The sequence below is a fragment of the Panthera tigris genome, chromosome B1 (genome assembly GCF_018350195.1).
Source record: "Panthera tigris isolate Pti1 chromosome B1, P.tigris_Pti1_mat1.1, whole genome shotgun sequence".
In the NCBI taxonomy this organism is placed as follows: domain Eukaryota; kingdom Metazoa; phylum Chordata; class Mammalia; order Carnivora; family Felidae; genus Panthera; species Panthera tigris.
Window position 1 is genome coordinate 169,366,205 of NC_056663.1, and position 25,131 is coordinate 169,391,335.

The window sequence follows — 25,131 nt, forward strand, 5'->3', positions numbered from 1 at the left end:
TTATAGCAGCACTATCGACAATAGCCCAACTATGGAAAGAGCCCAAATGTCCATTGACAGATGAATGAGTAAAGGAGATGTGGTATATATATGTAATGGAGTATTACTCGGCAATCAAAAGGAATGAAATCTTGCCATTTTCAACAACATAGATGGAACTAGAGTGTATTATACTAAGTGAAATTAGTCAGAGAAAGACAAATATCATATGGCCTTCACTCATATGTGGAATTTAAGATACAGAACAGATGAACGTAAGGCAAGGGAAGCAAAAATAATATAAAAACAGGGAGGGGGACAAAACATAAGATACTCTTAAATATAGACAACAAACTGAGGGTTGCTGGGGGGGGGGTTGTGGGAGGGGGGATGGGCTAAATGGGTAAGAGGCATTAAAGAGGACACTTGTTGGGATGAGCACTTGGTGTTATACGAAGGGGATGAATCACTGGATTCTACTCCTGAAATCATTATTGCACTATATGCTAACTAATGGATGTAAATCAAAATAAATAAATAAATATATTTTTAAAAATATATAAAAAAATAAAAAGCAGCTTGGGAATATCTAGTAAGGCCGAAGGTACTCAAAACAGAACTTATGAATGAATGACAGAAAATAAAAAGGCAATAAAGTTGCTACTCCCAATGTGCCCTTCTTGACAGCATTTCCCTCCTCTGACTGCAAATCCTGACTTTTGTATTATTCCTTTGTTTTACTTTTTTATCACATATTAGTTACCCCTCCCAGGAGGCTATAATAGTTAATTTTCCATTGTCTTTGTGCTTCATATCAATGGTGTCGTAATGTATGTCATATTTGATGTCTTGTTATTTTAGCCTATTATTTTTTCTGAGATTCATCTAGATGTATGTATGTACATTATAGTTGACTCATTTTTTTCACTGCTAAAATGAGATGCTATAATTTGTATCCAAACAGTGCTGTGAGGGACATTCTTAAACATGTCTCAGGGAGGACATCCGTGAGAGTTTTTTGAGCTTCTTTAGAGTCTAGGCTAAGGTATTATGTTCCAGAAGTGAAACTGCTACATTAAGGGGTATGACTTCACTATTTAATGCAACTTCACTATTTAATGCAGAATTATTTACCAATATACATTCTCTTTAAAAAAGTCTGTTTCACCCTCCGCCCCCCACTTCCCGTCTGGCAACCACCAATTTGTTCTTTGTATTTAAGGGGTTTTTGTTTGTTTGTCTCTTTTTTTCTTTCTTTGTTCATTTGTGGGTTGTTTTTTTTTCTTAAATTCCATATATAAGTGAGGTCATATAGTACTTGTCTTTCTCTAGCTGACTTATTTCACTTTAGGTCAGTCCATGTTGCTGCAAATGGCAAGATGTCATTCTTTTTTTATGTCTGAGTAATATTCCAGTGTGTGTGTGTGTGTGTGTGTGTGTGTATAAAACACATCTTCTATATCCATTTATTTACTGATGGACACTTAGGTTTCTTCCACATCTTTGCTATTATAAATAAAGCTGCAATAAACATAGGGTGAATGTATTGTTTTGAATTAGTGTTTTTTGTTTTTTTTGGGTAAATATCCAGTAGTGGAATTACTGGATCATATGTTAGTTCTATTTTTTATTGTTTTTAGACTTCTTATTTTTATTTTAGAGAGAGAGAAACAGAAAGTGGAGGAGAGGGGCAGAAGGAGAGAGAATCCCAAGCCTGACATGGGCTTGATCCCATGACCCTGGGACTGAGCCACCTATGTGCCCCTCTATTTCTAATTTTTTGAGGAATTCCCATACTCTTTTCCAGTGGCTATACCAATTTGCATTTCCCACAGACAGTGCGTGAGAGTTTCTTTTTTTCCACATTCTCACCAACACTTGTTTCTAAGTGTTGTTGATTTTAACCATTCTGACAGGTATGAGGTGATATTGTGGTTTTGATTTTCGTTTTCTTGATGATGAGTGGTGTTGAGCATCTTTTAATGTGTGTTGGCCATATGCATGTCTTCTTTGGGAAAATGTTTATTCAGGTTCTCCACTTGTTTTTAAGTCAGATTATTTTTGGTGTTGAGTTGTGTAAGTTCTTTATATATTTTGGATATTAACCTTTTACCAATATACATTAAAATTTTTTTAATGTTTATTTTTGAGAAAGAGGGATAGAGACAGAGCATGAGTGGGGGAGGGTCACAGAATCCGAAGGAGGGAGACACAGAATCCGAAGCAGGCTCCAGGCTCTGAGCTGTCAGCACAGAGTCTGATGTGGGACTTGAACCCACGAACGGTGAGATCGTGACCTGAGCCGAAGCTGGACGCTCAACCGACTGAGCCCCCCAGGCGCCCAACATTTTATAAGCAATGTTGGAGTTCATATTGCTCTATATCCTCACTAACACTGGGTATCATCAAAGCTTTAGATTTTTATCAATTTGGTGCGTACAAAATGGCATCTCATAATGGTTATAATTTGCATCTCCTTCTTAATAAAACTGAATATATTTTTGCTTTTTTTTTCACTGCTCATGTTTTCTATGATCTCACTATTCATGTCTTTTGTCCATTTTTTTATTCACTTATTTGTATTTTTCTTATCGAATTTTGAAGTTCTTTATATAGTTTGGATACTAATTCTTTGTTGGTTGTACGTGTGGCAAAACCTTTCTTGGCTTGTAGACATTTAAAAACTTTATTTCTGTGGGGCACCTGGGTGGCTCAGTCAAGTGTCTGACTCTTCATTTCGGCTCAGGTTATGATTTCACTGTTCGTGGAATGGGACCCTGTATCGGGCTCTGCACTGACAGTGCGGAGCCTGCTTGGGATTCTCTCTTCCTCTTTCCTGACCCCCCTGCTTGCCCCCCCCTCAAAATAAATAAACTTTAAAAAAAAAGAATAAAAAAATAAAAATAAAACTTTTGTAAAGTTTTCAATTCTTAATATAATTGAATGTGTATTTTGGGAGATGTAGGGAGAGTCTTGTCTTACTGTTTTAATTTACATTTTTTTGATCACAAGTACAGTTAAACATTTGTTTCATGTTTACTAACCATTTAGAGTTCTTTTTTGTCCAGCTTTTTAATGTCCTTTTGCCCATTTTCTACTGATTTGTAAAGGACTTTGTATGTTGAAGATATTAATCTTTTGGCTTATTTGTTGGGAAATATTTCCCCCAGTTTTTCATTATTTTTAAATTTTGCTTAAATTCCTTTTATTACGTATTTAAACATATTTAAACCTACGATTCTTTCTTTTCTTGCATTTTTGTTGCACTTAACACTTTAATTCATCTGGAATTAATTTTATTGTGAAGAGGTGATACTCACTAATTGTTTCTCCTTTAGCCACTGATCTGTGATATCATTAATATACACTAACATTTTTATGTTTATTTGGGGCCTATTTCTGGGCCGTATGCTTTGCTGTGTTAATTATAATGTTTATTAATTCTTGCCCAAGATATGCCCTTGTTTATTGTTATCTTTATAGTAAATTTTCCTGTTTGGTAAGGCAAATTATTTTGATTCTTCATTTCAAACTTTCTTGGATCATCTCAGAATAGGCGTTCTGCATTTAGCTATCAAACATTCCACTTGTTTCCCAGAATGCTATTGTATAAATAAGGTGTAGCTTCTCAGTCTTCACAGGATTAGAAAACGTGAAATATTATCATCAGAACTTTTCATAGAATCAGGAGCAACTGTTGAATGCTCCAGGAACAGAGCTCAGGATAGTAATTAATGCCTGGCCCATAGAGAATAGGAGTGCTGTGCTTGACAAAATGTTTGATGGGACTTTCTAGAGATGTACTTTGGTCACTTTCTAGCCACAGTATTTTCTAAACCAATGGGACCCACTGAAATAATTCTCTGTCTCCTTTGGTGGACAGTGAAGAAAATAAACTTTTTTCCTGCTGAAAAAATGGAATGCCTTGATTAAATGTATCAGTGAATCTGTAAGCAGGGAAATAATATTGTGATAGAGGAATCAACACGGTGTGCCTTCAGGATCATCTCCCCACCTGAGTGGTTAGAAAGAGGCCCTTCCTTTGTTTAGGCCCTTGCGGTTGAATTTGAGAAAGTGGAGATCCAGTTGTGAAACAAAGGTTGGGCTGGTTGAGAAAGTGGAGATCCAGTTGTGAAACAAAGGTTGGGCTGGACAAACGTGTTTTTCCCAGCTCTGGAAAGCAGACTTGGGGAGGGTAGAGAGGGTTTGGAGGTGTTGTGTGTCAGGGTAGAGGCCTTTGGGGCTTTGGCCAGGAGTGTGGATGGCTGGAGAGACTCTTTAGCCTCCACTCCACCAAACACCAAGATACCCAAGGTCAAGTCACAAGGGCCAGATTTATTCTCTCTTCTCAGAGAAAGAGATCAAGCCCTAGGGGATAAAAATGGAATTCCAGGTCCCTCTGAAAATTTTCTAAGCGCATATTTACTATAAAAAGAATGTTCTCCTCTCCATTTGAATGTAGATTAAATTCTGCCAAATTCCACCTGTGCTCAGAAGTCCTCCTAGTTGGTCTCACGTGAGATCCCAGACACAAGAGCCAGGCACAGTCGGGTAGGAGGTGAACTTAAATCACCCGGACTGGGGACAGCTGGTGAAATACACAATGATATAAAATCTTCTACACATCGAGAATAAGTCACTTATTCCTCTTACACCTCCATTTCTCATCTATAAAATAGGGGTATATTCTCACATGCCAAAAATGCTTTTTGATAAAACAATGCTGGCAAAACTACATTTGACGAAATGATGCTTAAGAACTTGAGGAAAGGGTGCCTGGGTGGCTCAGTCGGTTAAGCGTCCATCTCTTGATTTCGGCTCGGGTCATGATCTGATGGTTTGCAAGATCGAGCCCCCGCATAGGGCTGTGCTGACAGCATGGAGCCTGCTTGGGATTCTGTCTCCCTTTCTCTCTCTGCCCTCCCCGCCCAACCCCCACCCCCCGCCAATAAATACATAAACTTTAAAAAAAAGTAGTTTAGGAAAAAATTCTACCTTGTCATGTACACACACTTTGCTGTCCTTTTGAGTCACTCAGAAGAAAGGCGCAAACTATTAAGGGGAAGGGCATGGTTCGGCAAAACACTGCACGTGGGTGTTTAGAAAATAGCAATCTTTGGTGACAACACACAAGTAATGCTGCCCCAAAGTGGTATGAGTTGTAGCAAGACACCCAGCTGATTGATGACTCATTAGTTTCCTTCTCGGAATGACTCAAGAAACTCTGCAAGCAAATATTTTGCTTAGGCATTTCTTGATATGTTTGTCAAAGGAAATGACACGTAGGAGAGCAAATTAGTAGTAGCAGATAGATAAGCAAAGAGAAGATGTCATTGGTTGCAAACTGGTGGCCTGAGAACAAACTTAGACCTGCAGATGTGTTTTGTGGTTGGTATATGTTGCAAAATGTTTTGAATTGTTGTCAACATTGAAAAAGCTGGAGATTTCATAGGAAAACAATTGCTTGGCGTGCCGGCAACTGCCTCTTTAGGCAGAACTGTTCGTTTGTCAGTTGGCTGTAGTCCACACCACGCAGTAACATCCACTTTTGGTTCCTATTTACGGTGCATAACTGGTCCCTGTGGTCACTTGAGTTTGTAGCCCCTGACTTAGGTAATGCCAAAGGTTGGGGAGGGATCCTTTGGGGTCTAGATCAGGACCCTAAGAGGAAGTCCTTACATCTTGAAGAAAGTCAATGGAAAGAAAGCTAGTTCAGCATATCTGAGGTAGAATGTTATTCTTTTAATAAAGACATTCTTTAGAGATCACATGTTGTAAGAACAATCTTGTCTTTGTTTTGAAATGTATTGTAGCTGAATGGACTCTCATTTAAATAACAACAGATATATGACACCACTCTGATAGCAAGTGAAAGTTTCTTATGAAAGGGAAAGGATTCACTTATCTATGGAAACAGTAGCAACTGCTAACTGCCTACCAAACTTTGCAAAAAGAATCAGAATACGACTGGTGGTGGCAGTCAGAACGCTGCATTTTAGAGCAATGGGGACTTTCACAGAATTTACTTGCCTATCGTTAAGTATGCACACTTTCCTGTCCTTACAAATCTGGAACAGAGGGCCAGGCAAGATACATGTGTACTTTGGAAAGTTCACAGCATCAGCTGGAAGCCACTGTTGAGCAGAATATTTCCTGGTTCAACAGAGAAAAAAAGCCCTCAGTAAAATGACTGTATACAGTGAGAGGGAACATTGGAGAAGTGCTGAGGACAGTGGCAGAATCTAGCCACTTTAAGGCATTGGCTTGGTTCTCTCTAGCCAGTGCTGGAAATTGACCATCATTTGGTTGCTTCAGATAATCTCCACTGGCATTTGCATGGTCTCTCCTGGTAATTGTGTGTCTCATTTTAAGGAGTCTGAATCCTTCAGTGCAAGGCACTTCCTTAGTGACTCCTACAACCAGCTGCTAAGTTTGACTTGCCTTCAATAGTTGACCTCAAAAACGCATCAAGATGCATATGCAAATATGTATCATTGCCATCATCTGACCATATAACCCTGGACCAAAAGCTACCAGAGAGCGCAGGGTGGGGGGGGGGGGGCTTGATTCTCTCTTCCCCAAGTATGAAAGCTGACCCCTCAACCCCCCTCCAAATTAATGGAATACAAAGTTGATTTGAGTTTTTTATTTATAAATGTACATTTACTATAAAAGCTGTTGCATTTTAGACAACTTTTAATTTTTTTTTTTACTATTTCTCAGAGGCATTTTAGAATAAATATTTTAAATGAAGGTTAGTATAACTGATATAGAACATTGGTCCACCCAGAACAGTAACATCTTTTGGACGGACTCACACATGAGGTGGATCGTTTCAGTCTGTTAAGTCTTACATTGTGTATAGATAACTATATTATGTATTGCATTAATAACACTACATAGGAAGAATGGGGAAATGACATGAAAATTTGCTAGTGAAAAACAAAGAGTGACCCATTTTTCCTTAAGGAAGAGAAAGGACTAGCTTTTGGAGTATGAGGGGAAAAAATCAGATCTATTTCCTCAGGAATAATAAATCACTCACTTGCCTCATCTGTTTTTTAAACGAACACATTTACATTGTAGCTCAACGGAGCAGAGCATTTTTTTTTTTCCCTGGGATCTCAAAGATTATTTGAAAAGAAATAGATCATACTCATTATGCTGCATTGGAAAAAACAAGATCTAGTCTGCCCAAGCTGCCATGTAACAGACTCCAAATGAAATCTAAATCAAATATAAATAGAAACAGTTGGCAATTAGAATTTAGAAAATGTTGGAGATTATTCTGTGCTGGTGACTATTGTTCATTATGGGAAAGCACATTTCGCAGTTGGGAGAATGGGGCTTTATTTTTCTTGACTCGATTCAGGCTTCAATACATGTACAATGAGTCTCACTAAGAAATATGTATAAATGGGTTTGTGAAACCAGAAGAGAATGTGCAATATTCATATAATCCTTACATAACGGATGAGTTCCACATGTAAAAAGTATTCTATAAAAATTGGTTATGAATGATCATATTGTACATGTTTTGTGCATTACTTGTGGTAAAGTACTCTGCTAATATCATGCAAAGTGTAAACATCCACATTATCAAAATATTTAATAAAACATGCAGGTGGTTAATCAAAATATTGAACTTAATCTGTACATTTTCAAAACTTTTTACTTTTTAATTTTTTTTCTATTTTTCTTTTTCTTTTCTTTTTTTTTTTTTCTTTTCTTTTTCTTTTTTCCTGTAAGACAGCAAACACCTCCATGGGAAGTCTTGGTGACTTGGAAGTGACTTCATCTCCACAATGTACTGCATCCATAATTCATCACTGACTATGTGCAACAGCTTTGCATTTTATAAGGCACAATTTTTTAATGAAATGATGTATAAATTTCAATCTAACAACAGCTCATCCAAATGACAAAATGGTCAAAATACCTCCAGTGGCTGAGGAAATTTCTGCACTTACATGGAACCCGCATGCAGAGAACAGTCTAGCATGTAAATAAATAATTGCTAGCCATACCAAATAAGACACAGAAAAAAATTATTGCTTACACAACAGAAAAACAGCTACTTGATCTCTTTTTATGACTACATTAACCTATTAGGAGTATATCCATAGTCTACATTCACAAAATATCATCCTCACTTATTTGCCATCATTTTAAGGCAGAATAAATAGTTCCCCTTTCCCCAGTCTTAAAGAAAACAGCCTGGAGACCTAAAACGTGATGCTTTTTAGTAACTTGATTCCTTTCTTGGCCAGCTGAAACTCATCACACAGGGCAAAAAGTAAACCAGCTCTCCACAAGAGTTCCTCTCTAAACGTCTCCAGGAGCAAGGTCCAGAATTCTCGATAGTAAAGAGAGTTGGTGATAAAGGAGAATGGAAGAGACCAGATGTCCACTGCAGTGGGTGGGGCACGATGTGAACTGTAGGTTCTTGCTGATCACACGTCAGTGGCTTATCACAACATATGTCATCGGATCCTACCAGGAGGGACTTAATGCTTTTCTTTAGACACCTGTGCTCCAGGCCCTCAAGGAGAACTTGCAGGCAAGGGTGCGCAGTGGCCACACCTAACGACAGACTGATCTTGATGACAGCTTCCGTATGCCCCCTATTGAGTCTCTTAGTCAATCTACAGCCTGAAGAGAAGCCGGCAACGAAGCTCTCACGGCTATCACTGGCCCACCACTCTTCTCAAGATTAAACTTCCTCACAGATTTTGGTGATGACTTTGGAAATGAGGACTGAGATATTTCCCTATGGTTTCTTCCTACCCTTGGGCAATGTCCCAGAGTGTATGTCTAGCCGATATTGGGAGGGTTCTCTTTATCTAATATAGACCAGCCTATATTAATGACGTAACTTCCAAAGCACACAAAATCTAACACTAACGGTGCAATAATTTATTGGTATGACTTCTACCTCAAAAGGTAAGTAACAAATGGTTCAGGATTACAGTATACATTATCAGACTAGCGTCTCTGCGTTAAAAACAAGTTATAGCTCAGAGCTATATGATGTGATTTTTAGTTTCCGAAATGCATGAATCGTATGCTTCTGTCTTAGAAGAGCACGTATCTCAAAATTGGCATGCCTTGCACTTTCTGCAGCTCCATTCTGTAAACATGAAGTGTTTGATTCCTAGAAAGACTAAAATAAAACAGGTATATTGTATCATTTACCTCATTAATTCTCAGAGGAGAGAATGAACACATTTGAAACCATAAGCCTGGTGGCCCATGCTGAGATCTTTTTGTGAACTACAGGATCGTTACAGTTCAGTATTCTTTTGTATATTCTGTGCAAATGCAAAACCAAAACAAAATCAAAATCGAAACCAAAACCAAAACAAAAACCGGAAGAACACAAACACTGTGCTACAAAAGAACAGATACCACCTTTAGGAATAGCCTTTCAAAAATTAGATAAATGCCGAGAAGCCCCTGCACTTGGGATTTTGTTAAACGGTTGCCAGGGGACACTCTCAATAAAGAAACGGTGAGTCATCCGGAAGCTTGAAAACCACGTCACAATGTTGTGGGCTGGCCAGCACCTGTGACAAAGAACACAGAGTAACATTTGGTTAAAGGACTCCACGCGTCTTGCCTCAGAACATTTAGACATTTCCAGTATTAGGAATGACCTATGCCCAAATCTCTTCTCTCTAGGAGGGGAATCTTGTCTCACTCTGCTACTCAAAGTGTGGCCCCAGGAAAAGCAGTATTGACATCACCTGAGCTTGTGAGAAATGCCCTTCTTGAGTCCCATCCCAGAACTTAACATCCTAAATCAGATGATCTTCATCAAGTTTTCTACATTGTCTTCTGGGGCAAATAAGCAAGAAAATAATCTCTCTTCTCTGTTTCTTTAGGTTTTGGTTTCTCTAAGAATAAAAACATTGAACATCTGTAGCATCTGATCTACATGTGAACTTTTATAAATAGGATTGCTAGATTGAGTAAATAAAAATACGGAACGCCCCATAAAATTTGAATTGCAGGTAAACAACAAATATTGTTTTAGTGTAAGTATATCCCATGTGAGTTGAGAGATATTTGTGCTAAATCCTGACCGTGCAATATTTGGGACACACACATACTAAAAAAAAAAAAAAGGTCATTGTTTATCTGAAATTCAAATTTAATAGGGCAGAAAAAATTTAATGCGCATCTTGTATTGTATCTGGCGAAGGATGGTTTGGGTTCCATATTTCCTGCTGAAACCTTCACAAAGTTTCTCCTTCATTTTAGGCGCCACAGTTGTAATGAGGCGATCGTGACACTGGAAAAGACCCCGGGGATTTTGTTTTAAATGCATTTCACCAGAGTAAATGATGGAACAGCCACAGAGGCACAGTCATCCAACACCCAAGCACAAATGGCACAAGTTAACCACGTGACGTGACGGCTTGATTTGTGACAGGTAATTTGTTTTGCACTTCCATTCCCATTTACATATGAACTTAAAAACTGTTTACATTGCTTTTAGGAATTGCATTTTAATATGCTGTTATGCTGTTTTTCCCCTCCAAGAGAAAAATTTCATTTAAATGTGACTAGTTACTTGAAGAAAATAGGATTATATATTCAGGTTTTATTATTCCACACAATGAAATTATTTTGTTTCACTTAGAATGCCTATGATGTAAACCACCTCTCACATCTACCCATCTCCCCTATTTGCAACTCAGATCAAAATCAAATAAAAAAGAAAGAAAAATGATTTTTAGCCATTTCTTTCCATTCTGCCTCTTTTTATTGCATCTGGGATATACTCAACCAATTCAAGTGTATTTATACTTCTCAAGCCAGTTATTACCTCCTCTACTATTCACTCTTAAGCTATATTTTTCTTCTTCTGACACCAAAAGAGAAGTAAGGGCTATGCTCAGGTATGCTGGTCATTGTCCCTGTCATGTGCTGAGTAAAGTTTAGCCCAAAATACTATTACTATTTATCTGGAAAAATAAACATGAGAGAAGAGTTAGGAAAAATTGGAAAGAATAATTGGAGACAAAGTGGCCATTATTACTCAGTATTAAAACATATTATGAAGCTATAATAATTAAAACTGTACAATATGAGAAAATAAGTTAGTAAGACATAATAAAACATCCAGAAATAGATCCAAATATTTATGGGAACTTAGTTTATGAGAAAGCTGGCATTTCAAATTGGTGAGAACGAAAGGGATTATTATATCATATTTGCACGACTTTTAACTGGGAATAAAATAAGTCTGGATATCTATCTCATTTCTTATCCTAAGATACATTTCTGATGATTGTATACTTATATGTGAAAAAGAAAATAACAATTCTAGGAGAAATCTCAGCTAAACCCTTGGAGTGGTGAAAGTTCTTCTAAATAGGAAGCCAAACCCAGAATCCAAAAACTAACTAACTAACTAACGATATGTTTAATTACCTTAAGTGAAAATCTTTTCTATGAAAAAAGTTCACAAAGTGGAAAGACCAATGACAACTGCAATAAGCAGCAAATATAAAGGGAAAATTTCTTTAAAAAATTTTTTTTAATGTTTATTTTTGAGAGAGAAAGACAGAGAGAGAGACAGAGCACAAATCCGGGAGGAACAGAGAGAGAGGGAGACACAGAATCCGAAGCAGGTTCCAGCCTCTGAGCTGTCAGCACAGAGCTCTACATGGGGCTTGAACTCATGAACTGTGAAGACATGACCTGAGCCCGAAGTTGGATGCTCAACTGACTAAGCCACCCAGGTGCCCTGAAAATTTCCTTAATATACAAAGATCAAGTCATTCAGATCAAGTGTCAATAGAACAATGGGTAAAAGGTAGAGAAGAAAGATAAATTTTTTACAGCAAAAAAGAAATATAAATGGTCAATAAACACAGGAAGAGATGCTCAAATTCACTTATAGTTAAAAGACATACAGATCAAAGCAATGAGGTTTTCTCTTTCTAACATAACAGAGTGGAAATTTAAAAAGTTTGATGATATCCAGAAGCGACACAGCATGGAGAGAGAAAGAGGCTCTCTCATACACTTTGCAGGGAAAGTGCACTTTTCTGGAAGATAATGGGACACGTTGCCTGAAAATTTTAAAAGCACATGATGGTTGGCGGTCCCATGGCTCAGAATCTACCCTACAGATAGGCTTTCAACTGTTCATGAAGACATATATACACGGATGTTCACTGGAGCCTTTACAAAAATATCTAAAAACTGGAAACAACCAAAGCACCCATTCATGGAGAATTAGTTTTAAATTATGGTAAGTCCATACAATGGGATGGTATTCAGGAATTAAAAAGCCTTTGAAAAGAATGTGGAGAAAGAATGTTATATGAAAAAACTGCCATAATATATCATTAAGTTAAAAACAAGAGCCACAAAATGAACAGAACATTTGACTATGCGATTAGCTTTGTGAAAACAATACGTGTGTAGGTAGACGTATTGCACACATATGCATCTGTGTGTATGTGTGTGGGTACACATATATAAACGTACACTCTGTCCCTCTCTCACAGTGGTTAATTTTGGAGACTTTCACTTTTAATTTGGTATCTTTTTAAACAACCCAGTTTTCTAATCTTATGCCATTCATAATTTTATTTACTTTTTCTTTTGAATGTCTATAGAAGTGATCTAGGCAGGGAAGTGATGAGCCTTCTTGCTTTCTTCTTAGTATCCAAAGAAAAACAATCCTGGGAAAATATTAATTATAAATATAAAATAAACCAAAAAAATCCTGTTAGTCTGCCTCCAATCATTTTTTAATTTTTCATCTTACCAGACTATTACAAATTATAGACTATTCCAACTCCATGGTTCTTGTCTTTAGATTTGGAATTAAAAGCAGTTAAATTTTTTTATAGATACACAAGAAAAAAATTGCTGGCCTAGATCCAAAAACCTAGTTTCCAAAAGAAATGACAATGAGTCACCCAATGTCTCAATCAAAATAAAAATCTGGATGAAAACAGGTCACTGTCACCCAGAGGTAGGTTCAGGTTTGTTCTCTGCTGACATCCTTCAAGCACTTTAAATTATGAAAGAAATTCACATTTACACTACGTTTAAAATCTGGCTCAACAGTCCTTCAACCTAACAGTGCCCTCTTCTGGTTCTATGGTTCACATTCATCTGGTTCACAGAGGTTGAGAAAAATGTATGGAATTTACGGAAGGGGATTGGAAAAATCACTTTGAAATCTGGGAGGAAAGCATTTAGTTCTCCATTCTAATGTATAAAAACAAAACAAACAAAAATACAGTTTAAATAAATATATTTAATTACTAGTATATTATATATATATGTATACTTACAGATTATACACAGTATACTGGTTTTTTTGTTGATCATTTTATGGACTTCAGCTCTTTTTCAAGATTTTTCAAGATTAATATATATCATATGTGAATAATACATAATATAAAATTAAATTCAATATTATGCATTATATCAATATTGTATCTTATATCAATATTATATATTATATAAATGATATATTATATACAATTACTTTCTCTAGGGGCACCTGGGTGGCTTAGTCAGTTAAGTGTCTGGCTTTTTATTTCACCTCAGGTCATGCTCTCATGGTTTGTGGGTTCAAGCCCCATGTCAGGCCCTGTGCTGACAGCATGGAACCTGCTTGGGATTCTCTCTCTCTCCCTCTCTGCCCCTCCCCTGGTTGCACACTCTCTCTCTCTCTCTCTCTCAAAAATAAATATACATTTTTAAAAAGCTTAAAATTAATATCTCTATATAATATGTGGTATAAATAGTTCAGTTTGAGGGCAGAAGCTCAAAGTTGGAACTGTTTTGATTTTAAGTCAAACGTTTATCACAGATCAAAACCACCTGGGTTTGATCCAATTCTTATTTCCCATTATTTATTAAAATAGGAATATACCTCTCTGAATTTAGTAAATCTATAGCAATAAAACAACTTAATTTCAATTGTACCCTTAAAATCTTCAGGCTTGCAGATTTAGAGACCTGTTAAAAAAGACCAAAAATGTCCCTTCACTTACTTTGAAAAATGGTAAAAGATTCTTGCATTTCAAACTCCATCTCTTCACTCCCATTTTTTTCTTAAAGGTAGAATTTCTGACTGAATTTGCTAGAAGTCTCCTGCTATCTAGGTTGCCCACCAGAAGGACTGTGGGCAGAAGGACTTATGATGGAGAGAGGATTCAGAGGCGAGCCACTGGCTACTTGCAGAATTTTCTGAACAGCAGCTGGGCAACAGCACCCCCTGGTGCCCTCAAAACCAACAAGAACCTTCTATGGTTTTAGACCCAGACATGACCAGAGGGCAGGCTGCTCAAAGGAGCTTCAGGGAAGCTCGGATTTGTTAAGCTCTGTTTGTGTCCTCAGGTGTTTTGGAGGAAGGTGGGGTGGGGATTCACAGAGAAGTAGAACCCATCATTTTGTCTCTAAAGGAGCTTTTAATTCATTTGGGAACAAAACCAGATCATGTCATGAAACTCCTGAGTGCAGGGAATGCAGACATTGCGGAGTTGGTGCTTGATCTGATGAACACTGGAGAGCCACTTTTCACATTTAAACCATCCCAAATGGTGCTGGTCTTCTAAAGATATGCCTCTACAAATGAGGAGTGTTTCACAGACCTTGTTATCTTTCTTCTGTCTCACCCAAATCTCTATGGTGAGCTCAAGCAAGGTCTCAAACAATCTACAGTTTTTACCTGCTGGTGTACTAATGGATAAAAACATTTTTTCTGGATAAAAAGAATTTGGCCCACACAGTAAATGTCACTTCCAGTAAGAAACAAATGGTAAACAGAGATTATTTCATTATTGTTTCTTTCACCTAGATGCTAATAAATCTTACCCTCAGAGTAGGTATGTCAATCAATGAGGAGGTTGAATTCCTAAATTGGGTTCTGTAAGAGGCATGTGATCGCACTCACTCATTTTGAAGCATCCTTCCCCACACCCCAGTACTTACTTCTGGATCGCATGTAGCAATCATTACAATTTAGAAGACCATTTCGGATCCTAACATCCGTCCCGCTTACTGCATCTCCAAGCTGTCCTTTACAAATTCCACACTGTAGGGCAGAAAGAACAGAACTTACAAGGTGTACGAGAAATCATTTCTTTATAATGCTTAGCTGTGGTTCCCACAAATACACAACAATCACTTGTACAACCTCCACATTTGTTGTGTTAGATGCTGCACCACGAGCTGACTTACAGCCACAACACGCTTCTAGCAATTTATCCTAACTCCTTGTATTTTACAGAGAAGGACACTGGTTCAGAGGCTCCCTGACTTGTTCAGGGCTGTAAAGCTGGTAGGTGATGTCAGGTTGGTCCCAAATCAAGACAGAACAGCCACTTCAAACAGATGAACCCACGACCAATGGATTATCAGTTGACACTTGTCTGTGAATAATCTTTAAATGCTTTCCAGAATTGTTGGCCTGTTCTACCGGATCAGGATTACTAGGAAACAGCGATTCCACTTTACATTTCTACACTAAAAGCAGTAACACCCAGAGTAACAAACCCGCTGGGAATAGAACGCCTCTTAGCAAAGTCAGCCCGAGTGCAGGAGGAGGCTGGGGGCTAAACTGCACTGGTTGGAGCAGAGAAAGTGGCAATGGGGGTTGGTTCAAAGGCCAGCCTCTTGCGGGGGTGTGTGTGGGGGGCGTTAAGACCCAGCTCCCAAGTAGAGGGCCAGCCTCAGACTCATGCTCTGAGGTCACCAGGGGCAGAGGAAGGCTTCATCCCAATGACGTGAGAAGCTCCGACTTCGCAGGGGTTGGGGGATAAATCTAAGAGGTGATGTGCCTTAAACGTCAGACCAGCTCCAGGAAGTGAATAATTAGAATGAAGGCCTTGACAGCTAAGAAGGCAAGTCTCCAATCCCTTAAGAAACTGCAAAGACTCGGGGCGCCTGGGTGGTGCAGTCGGTTAAGCGTCCGACTTCAGCCAGGTCACGATCTCGCGGTCCGTGAGTTCGAGCCCCGCGTCAGGCTCTGGGCTGATGGCTTGGAGCCTGGAGCCTGTTTCCGATTCTGTGTCTCCCTCTCTCTCTGCCCCTCCCCCGTTCATGCTCTGTCTCTCTCTGTCCCAAAAATAAATAAAAAAAAAACGTTGAAAAAAAAAATTAAAAAAAAAAAAAGAAACTGCAAAGACTCTCTGCCATCTGGATTATTTCAAGTTCAGAGAAGGTCTCTGAGAACAAACTGTTGTTGGAACATGTTATCTTGGCATTGTCAAGAAATTTTAAAAAGTATATTCTTTGAGCCTCAAAACACTCTGAGACAATTTAGGATATACATTGTCTAGCTTCGTTTTACAATGACAATACTGATAAATTGAGTCTAATTAACTATCCATGTAGTGTTTTGCCCATAAGTCTTACTTTCCAGTAATTACTGCTAGATTATTAAATAACATCAGTAATTCACTCACTTTCTCTGAGCTAATAGGTAAAGCGGGAGTTATTTTAAACCCATGCAAGTTTACTTCATAGCTGAAAAAGCTATCAACAAAGAAACAGAACAAAATTCAAGAGGGGAAAAGAAAGCGTGTTAGATTAACGAAGAGGAAGAAATGACTCTTGTTTAGAGTTTGAGGGTTTAGCTTCAAAATTAGATATTAACTTGAACTGTGTCCATGAATGAAAAACAAAAAGGAAATGCTGATACAGCACAACTTGTAAGTTTTGTAATAAATGAGCTAGAAGTGGTTAGCGCACCTCCTTCTAGCGGGGGATCTGGGATTAGAACGTAGGCTTCCTCATTTTCAATGTATTTATCAACTCATTCATTGAAAACTATTTACTGACACCATCTCTGCCAGGTTCAGAGGAAATCGTGGTGAGCTGTCCCTTATGGAGCTGACAGTTTATTTGAGGAGATGATAATTACACATTTAAAAAGGTGAGAGACAAGGACCATGAAAGGCTCTCTAAGGACCTGTAACACAGGCAGCTGACTTAGTCTGGTGGGCAGGGCGGCTTCTCAGAGGGGGCGATATTCAATCTGTCATCAGAGGCATATTCGGAGACCTACAATTCTGCAACTAGCTATTAACCATTTAATTGACAGAACATCTTTCATGAAGTCAAGGCAAAAACCCTTTGACGTTAAGTCACTTGAGTGTCAGAAGCAGCGAAGATGTTATATTCCAAATAAATCCACATGACCTTCACAGATTCAGAGGTATCATTGTCCTGCCAGGGTGGCTTTCTCTGCTTCCTGCTGGAGTATATGCTCTTTAGCAACGAAAACAGTCTTGGAAAGACACTGCGCAAATTGGTTTTGCTTCTTCTTGTCCGATATCCCAGAGGGATGTGCTGGAGGACGGCTTCATCCTGAAGGATGGGCTCCAAGAACAGCACTTCTGTACAACCTAGAGGGGCTGGCCTTCCAAGCAAAGGATGTCAGGGTTTCCAGGAGGTACTTTCTCAGCCCAGAACGATGCCAGAGACATCACGGAGCTGCACTTGGGGAGGAGAGTGGTGCTTACATACCCGAAAGCACTGGATGTGGAAATAGAGCTGGAGGGTCTCAATGATCATTGCAGCTCCTTTACCCAAAGGGAGCCCACAGGACGAGCACAGCTTCTTCCCGCTGATAGACCTAGGTTTCAAAATATACGTAATAACAAAATGTTCATTTAGAATAGTTGGTCAAACACACAAACATGTAGCCTCATGTAAAAAAAAAAAACAAACCACGGATTTTAAAAATGTTTATGTCATTAATGAAATGGCGATTACTGAACTGATAATGAGCAGGAATTAAGCATTAGAGATGAGTTGCAAACAACTGCTAAATACAATAGGCTTCCAGGATGGTATGGAATTTGGGGTGTGTGTGTGTGTGTGTGTGTGTGTGTGTGTGTGTGTTTCAGTTATTTGTTTTAAGAAGTCTATGTTGTGTCTATTCAACCACAATGATTAAATGCCTTGAAATGATTCAATGTTATTTATCATAGGTTTTCTTAAGTCTGAAAAGATCATCAAATTTAGCTCCACTAAGGTTTCAGTGTTGCTTTAAAATGTTCTATAATTGGCTCATTGGCCCACTAGGGCATTTCTTTTAATTTATTAAGAAAAAAAGATTGGGGGGCTCCTGGGTGGCTCAGTTGGTGAGGCATCAGCTCAGGTCAGGATCTCATAGTTTGTGGGTTTGAGCCCCACATCGGGGACTGTGCTGACAGCTCAGAGCCTGGAGCCTCCTTTGGATTCTGTGTCTCCCTCCCTCTCTCTCTGCCCTTCCCCTGTTTGCACTCTGTCTCTCTCAAAAATAAACATTGAAAAATTAAAAAAGAAAAAGAAAAAAAACCTGTTGTGGTTGTTTAAAAATAGAGAAGCAATTGTGATATCTCCCAATAGGTACCAGGCAGACACGAGACCTACGCTATGCTCTTGTCACCAAGTTCTATGCTCTGGTGTAAAGAACTCACTTTGGGTTTCCCTTTCATTTTTAAAGCGAGAGGACTGGATTTATCTACCCACCACCTCTTCCAGTGCAAACACTCTGTGCCTCCATGAGCTGGGCACTAGCTGTCTCTGTGCACTGTAAGCAGTTGGAGGGCCTGGGCCGAGTCTCCCCCATCTCTGCTACCCTGCAGCCTCTAGCACAGGACCCACCACCGGACTAGAATGGGACCCCGCGGACAGCACTAGAGGGCTGTCCTCTAAGGCAGCTTTCCCACGACTAAGATCCGATTGCAACGATGCCTACTGTCTGGAAAGCTCTTGGAATTACACAAGACATTTAAAAATCTGACATTTCATTCCAAAGCCAACAGGGTACAGAGGAACTGAAGAAACAGAAAGGAAGACAAAAGAAAAGAGGAAGAGTTGCTCCAAGCAAACTCTATTTATTAGGATTTCCCTCTTATCCGGTAGTTAAATGAAATCTCCAAATCAAAGAAAACATCTGAGTACTCAGCGGATTCGTCTCTCCCGTGAATGGGAACTCAGGCAGCTTTTAAGAATATCATGGGGCCCAATTAATGTCCAGAAGCAATCACGACAGAGCTTGAGTGGGGTAAAGAGAAGGATGAAGTTTCGCAGCTAGCCCCCGCCCGGTTCACTGTAAGAGCCATCAGCAGACCTTGCCTAGAAGGACCAGGCCAACTCGGAGGGAGAGGCGCCGGCTGAGGAGCCCAGCAATTGTCTAGTCGATTTTATTATTAGATTGCAGGTCTGCACAATGTAATTAAAGCCCTATGGCCAAATCCGTGCCAACATCATACACTTGGCCTTTTCTATCATGGGCTGAGAAAATCTGCAGGCGGATGGCGACTGTATTCTTTCCTCTTGTCTGTGTGTGTGTGTGTGTGTGTGTGTGTGTGTGTGTGTGTGTGTGTAGCAAGAGAGGTAGATGGACAACTCTCTTAAAATCATCTGGCAAGCACTTATTTGGTTGAAATCATGCTCAGCAGGCTCTAGGCAAAACCAAGCAGCCTCAGAAAGGCTTTCCAACCTCTTGTACCTGTTTGGTGATTGGCCAGGAGGGGTGGGAGAACAGGGGGACAAGTGCCCAGCCTGGAAATTCTCTCGAGGGCTTTTCCTGTAACATGGTAAAGGAGCCAAAAATTATGAGAAATAAAGAGAAGCCCATCCCACGAGAAAAAAAAAAACATTTTAGATTAAAACAAAACAAAATAAAACTCCCTTGACAACCAAATAAAAGACAACAGAGTGTCCTAGTGGTAATTCAGGTCAGGATCTTGCAGTTTGTGAGTTCGAGCCCAGCGTTGGGGTCTGTGCTGACAGCGTGGAGCCTGCTTGGGATTTTGTGTCTCCCTCTCTTTTCTCTCTGCCACTCCCACACTCTCTCTCAAAAATAAATAAATATTTTTTAAAAAGTTAAGGGCACCTGGGTGGCTCAGTCAGTTAAGTGTCCCACTTCTGCTCGGGTCATGATCTCGTGGTCCGTGAGTTCGAGCCCTGTGTCAGGCTCTGTGCTGACAGCTCAGAGCTTGGAACCTGCTTCAGATTCTGTGTCTCCCTCTCTCTTTGCCCCTCTCCTCACTCACACTGTGTCTCTCTGTCTCTCTCCAAAATAAACATTAAAAATGTTTTTAAAAAGTTAATTTCATTTGTAAAGAAAGGGACAGAACACAGAAAAGAAGGAAGAAAAGAGAAGCACCAGCACAGAAGTGAACAAGTGAATGAGACGAGTCCATCTGTCTTCAAACCGTTTGCAGAAAAACTCCCTGAAGCGCTGCCCACTCAAACCTCCCTCCTCAGGGAGAGTGTGTCTTTTCCAGAGTATCAGATTTGCATGTAATACCCTAAAGTATAAGTACATTGCCTTTAAAAAAGGTTGAAAATCGGGGCGCCTGGGTGGCTCAGTTGGTTAAGCGACTGACTTCACCTCAGGTCATGATCTCACAGTTCGTGGGTTCGAGCCCCATGTCGGGCTCTGTGCTGACAGCTCAGAGCCTGGAGCCTGCTTCAGATTCTATGTCTCCTCCCCCCTCTACTCCTTCCCTGCTCATGCTCTGTGTCTGTCTCTCAATAATAAATAAAAACGTTAAAAAAAAAAAAGATTGAAAATCACACAGGAATCAGCAACAATAATGATTAGTTCTCTGTGATGTGACCTTCTATTGATTTTGCATGTCGCTGGAACATATGGAAACAAAACTGGTTAGATGTAAGAGAAAAGGGAAAATGCGTCATTGAGAAAAAAAGTGTAACATGAAAAATAAGGTAAAAAGGTGAACTTACAAATGAGTCACCACCACCACCCGCACTGCATAGCTCTACATTTGCTATCTTCCAGGCATGAAACCCCCTGAGGCAGGTACTAATATTATCTTGATTTTACATATGAAGAAACTGAAGCAGGGAAAGATGAAGTAACTTGCTCAAAGTCCTCTGCAGGCAAGTGGCAGAGTTCAAGTTTGAATCCAGGTGGTCTGGTTCTAGGTAGAATCTAGTTTTTAAGAACTGATTACAAGAACCTCTGGTCCAAATATGATCTTATAGTGGAACTATGGCTTTATTTTGACTTCCTTTACCACTTAACCAGTCAAATACTTTGGATGAGCCTCAAGATTCTCGTCTGTAAAATGGAAACCATAACCCAGTAAAGTTATTGGAAGAGTTCAGTGAATAAATGCATATAAAAAAGAGGGGAGATATGTAAACGCTTCAACACACTTTCATACACTGATATGCTTCAAAAATGATAGGAACTATTCTTATTGTAAAATAATACAGTTTTTGCAAACTTAGAATATAACCTGGAGTAGTTACTTAATGGGACAGCATGTAAATGAGAGAAAAAGTTTTATTTTTCCTTGAAAGAACATTTGTTGATAGTCTACGAGACAGTTTAACTCACTTAAATAAATTCATAATACAACAGGCCTGTAAACTCTTCCCAGTGTTTAGATTTGTGGGTTAAAAACATTACTTTGCTCTGACAGATTGATAAAAATCAGAGTGAATATTTACTTGCCAAGAAGACTGTCTCAAACATCCATAAATACTTGTTATCTGGTCACTCAGAGTCAATGGAGAGAAGCACAAAAATGCTGCTGACATCTTGCCATCTCATCCTACTTTTCCCGTTGTTAAAGAAGAGCAAACAAAAGGAATTCCACATGCGTCTTATTTGGCTACTCACTTCCGCCTTTCACTCGGAGACTCGATCTGATGGTTAATGCTTTTATCCAAAGGGAGGGTTTTTGGCTTCACATCTTCTAAAATGTGCATTGGTGGGTTTGATACCTGCTGGCTCTGGGATGGATCTGAGGCCAAGTAAAGAACATAAACTTAGTGTTCAATAAGGTCACCCTCGTGCTTTGTATGTCACCTTTCTTTAATGTGCTAATGCCTGCTGTGGTCTTACGGGGAGTTCATCTAGACTCTGGGCCCACCCTGGTGGGAATCTATTCACTGTGCTGTTTAACATAAGCTAGGAGAGAAGCTTGCAGTCAGCAGAGGTCACACCTGTCTGAACCATGTTACGGGGCTTACAATAATTTAATCATTGGGTTTAAACACCCATTCTTACCCTGAGCTAGCTGTGGGTTCATCCCACAGTGTAGGGCTCCAGTTTCTGTATCCAGCTGACGGTCCTGATGGATTCCTTTTGATTCAGGACTCTTAGAATGAGCCATGGCCCCTTGAGTTAGGCTGTTAAGACAAACCAGTATATTTCAGAACAGAAATGAAAGCAAATGAAGTAAACGTATCCTATCCCTTAGGGCATGGAAGTACCAGTTGTAATATGAAAACAGAAATGGGACTAACTAAATGTTTATTTATTCTTTTCATTTTTTTAATGCTTATTCATTTTTGAGAGAGAGACAGAGTGTGAGTGGGGGAGGAGCAGACAGAGAGGGAGACACAGCATCTGAAGCAGGCTCCAGGCTCTGAGCTGTCAGCACAGAGCCTGACACAGGGCTCGAACTCACAAACTGCGAGATCATGACCTGAGCTGAAGTTGGACACTTCCCGACTGAGCCACCCAGGTGCCCCTATTCTTTTCATTTTAAACCAGATGTAAAGTGGACTTAAAACACTGGACAATGCTGCACATTTTCATGTCCCACCAGTTTCATAAGCTTGGAAACCATTATTTCTGATGTCTTCCCCACCTCCCTGTCCATAAAGCTCTTCTTCCAATAATATCAAGGGATGCCAGGGCTAACTGGAATCTCCCAGATTTTCATGAGGGAGGACTTATTGTAGAAATCACTTAGGCCGCATAGGATTTGGGCAGCCCATACTAATCACTGGCCTCGCAGTAGATTCTGTATGCCAAGGAAGGAGAGACGGAGGAGGTTTAAGAAAGTTTCTGGGAAAAACAAGTTTCAGGAGATGACAGGGAGTGTCTGGAGAACCAGTGCAAATCCATGTATAATGCTTGGCGGTTTCATTCAGATATTCCCGAGTAGTGGCTTTCGTTGCACGACACTTGGAAGTTCCTTTGAAAAGCGTTAACTGGAAACAGGCATGATATTCCAGAGATTCTGCAGACTCTGGACCTGGGCCTAAAGCTCCTATGTCCACAATTCAACCGGTCTTCCAGCTGATGGACATGGGAGAATTCTCAGAGCAAATCCCACCAGAAGAGCCCAGCTCCCAGCCACACTTCCAAATTAGACCATCTTTGACGCTTAGCCTTTCATGCCTTCGGGTCCCTCTGAGGATGCTGTGTGTGGATACACATGCTGTATATATGCACGCTTGTACATGTGCATGCACACACATCCTGGCATGCTTGCTAATCTCTCCCTGGTATCTCAAAGTCCCAGAAGCAAACATCTGTCTCACAAAAACTTCCTGGTGGCAGGGTACTGCCAGCTTCCTGGGATTCTGTGGGCTCCTTCCTTCTAGGAATACACTCACTATAGCCGATAGCTACAACTGGATTCTGTTCCAGTTTGAGCCAGCTCTGAATGCTCCACGGGTTTCTTCGTGTCCTTTTCTGATCTCCCATGGGACACAGTGGAACCCACGGGGTGAGGTGATTAGCCACAACCAATGTGTTAGTTATCCTTTATATTGTCACCCAGAATAAATGTAGCTTCTCGCACCTCAGAGGATAGTGGCAAAGTCCAGTAAAACCACAGTGGGTAAGACCCTAGGGCCTCATTTCAACCTCCCTCCCTCCAGACACATTAACCATTTCAGGTGAACGATATTTAGATTTGGAGCTTTGAAGTGACAGCATGTTCCTTTGATGATCTATACTATCTCCCCTTCCTCAGACTGACTTCAGAGCTATTAGAATGTGTTTAAGCAATATGTAATGTATTACTGGAATGATAATTTCAAAGCTGAATATGATTTGCATTAGAAATGGGTACCCTTTCTGGGAGCGAATGGGTAGAGCCTGGCTTTGCACATTTAGATGGACAGCCTGGTACAGTTCATACCTGCCCTTTTCCTCCAGTGAATGACCTTCCTTGGTCTTGAGCAATAATAAATCATTTTTGTCCCCTTGGAGTGGTTTCTTCTGTCTTATCTGTTGTTCCTCCTCTCGGCAGTTTTCCAAGTCCATTTTATTCTAATGGAGAAAACAAGGATAAAATTGAATATAGTTTTTAAACACACTGGACAACACTCATCTCTGGCCATGGGATATTTGAAACATTTTTTCAATTCACATTGCCTACAATTAAAAAAAACAATTGTCTAATTTAACTGATTGGTAACTGATTTCTAGTGATTTGAAATAAGTGTGTAATCTGGATCTCTCTCGATAGTTATTATGAAAGAGAACTGGTTAGAAAACCCACCTTTCAAAATAAAGTCAGAGGAGTCTTGGCTTTCTAGTGCCCATGAGTTATTATGTTTTTTTTTACACAGATTACGGACTATTCAAGTCTTGGTATGACTTCAGTTTCATATCTCCACCATCTTACTGGGAGGATATGGAGGTAAACCGGCCTTTCTAGGCTGTCTCCAGCCCCTGAAGACACATATAAATTTCATGTGGAATCTGAAGAGTGAGTTAGAAGCAACTTTCATGGAAGCTGGTGGGAGAGCATATTGTTGGTATCCTGTTGCTACTATGCGGTGCAAAGGAACGTACGGTGTGGCAGAGAGGAATACATGTCTACTGAAGAAGTGAATGATGGGGAGTAAGAAGGACATTCCAGCACGGGGCCCCACTAACCAGGACCTTGCCAGCCAGTGCAGAGAGACTTTGGTTGCCAGCCTGTGGGAGCAGACATGGCCCCAGTAATGATTTTACTGCTCCCTAGGAAGTCTCTCTGGAGTTTGACCATGGCCACATAGTAGTTGACATGATTCTAGGGAAATAGCCAGTCTTGGATTTAAACCGGTAAGAAACTTGGCCTTATTGTTTAGTACTTCTATTTAGGTTTATTCATTTCACAAATTGATTTTATTTTATTTTTATTTTTTATTTTTAAAAATTTTTTAAAGTATTTATTTATTTTTGAGAGAGAGAGAGACAGAGAGAGACAGAGAGAGAGACGTAGCATGAGCAGGGGAGGGGCAGAGAGAGAGGGAGACACAGAATCCAAAGCAGGCTCCAGGCTTCGAGCTGTCAGCACAGAGCCCAAAGCGAGGCTCGAACCCACAAACCACGAGATCATGACCTGAGCCGAAGTTGGAGGCTTAACTGGCTGAGCCACCCAGGCGCCCCAATTTTATTTTTAATTTTTATAT

At 39.8% G+C, this 25,131-nt stretch overlaps 1 protein-coding gene across 15 annotated transcripts in view; it reads right to left on the reverse strand.

Moving 5' to 3' along the window:
* Nucleotides 1-6,610: 6,610 nt before the first annotated feature.
* LIMCH1 (LIM and calponin homology domains 1) overlaps nt 6,611-25,131 on the reverse strand; it is a 324,774-nt gene continuing 306,253 nt past the window's right edge. For 10 of the 15 annotated variants that reach the window (XM_042984636.1, XM_042984624.1, XM_042984623.1 and 7 more), the window contains 7 exons: nt 23,871-24,001; nt 22,001-22,122; nt 21,611-21,734; nt 19,463-19,540; nt 17,488-17,596; nt 14,950-15,052; nt 6,611-9,545 (listed from right to left, as the gene is read on the reverse strand). In XM_042984636.1, coding sequence (XP_042840570.1) covers nt 9,520-9,545; nt 14,950-15,052; nt 17,488-17,596; nt 19,463-19,540; nt 21,611-21,734; nt 22,001-22,122; nt 23,871-24,001 — 693 coding nt within the window. In that variant the 3' untranslated portion in view covers nt 6,611-9,519. The remainder of the gene's footprint in view (nt 9,546-14,949; nt 15,053-17,487; nt 17,597-19,462; nt 19,541-21,610; nt 21,735-22,000; nt 22,123-23,870; nt 24,002-25,131) is intronic. The other 5 variants (XM_042984626.1, XM_042984632.1, XM_042984635.1 and 2 more) reach the window with 1 other exon arrangement.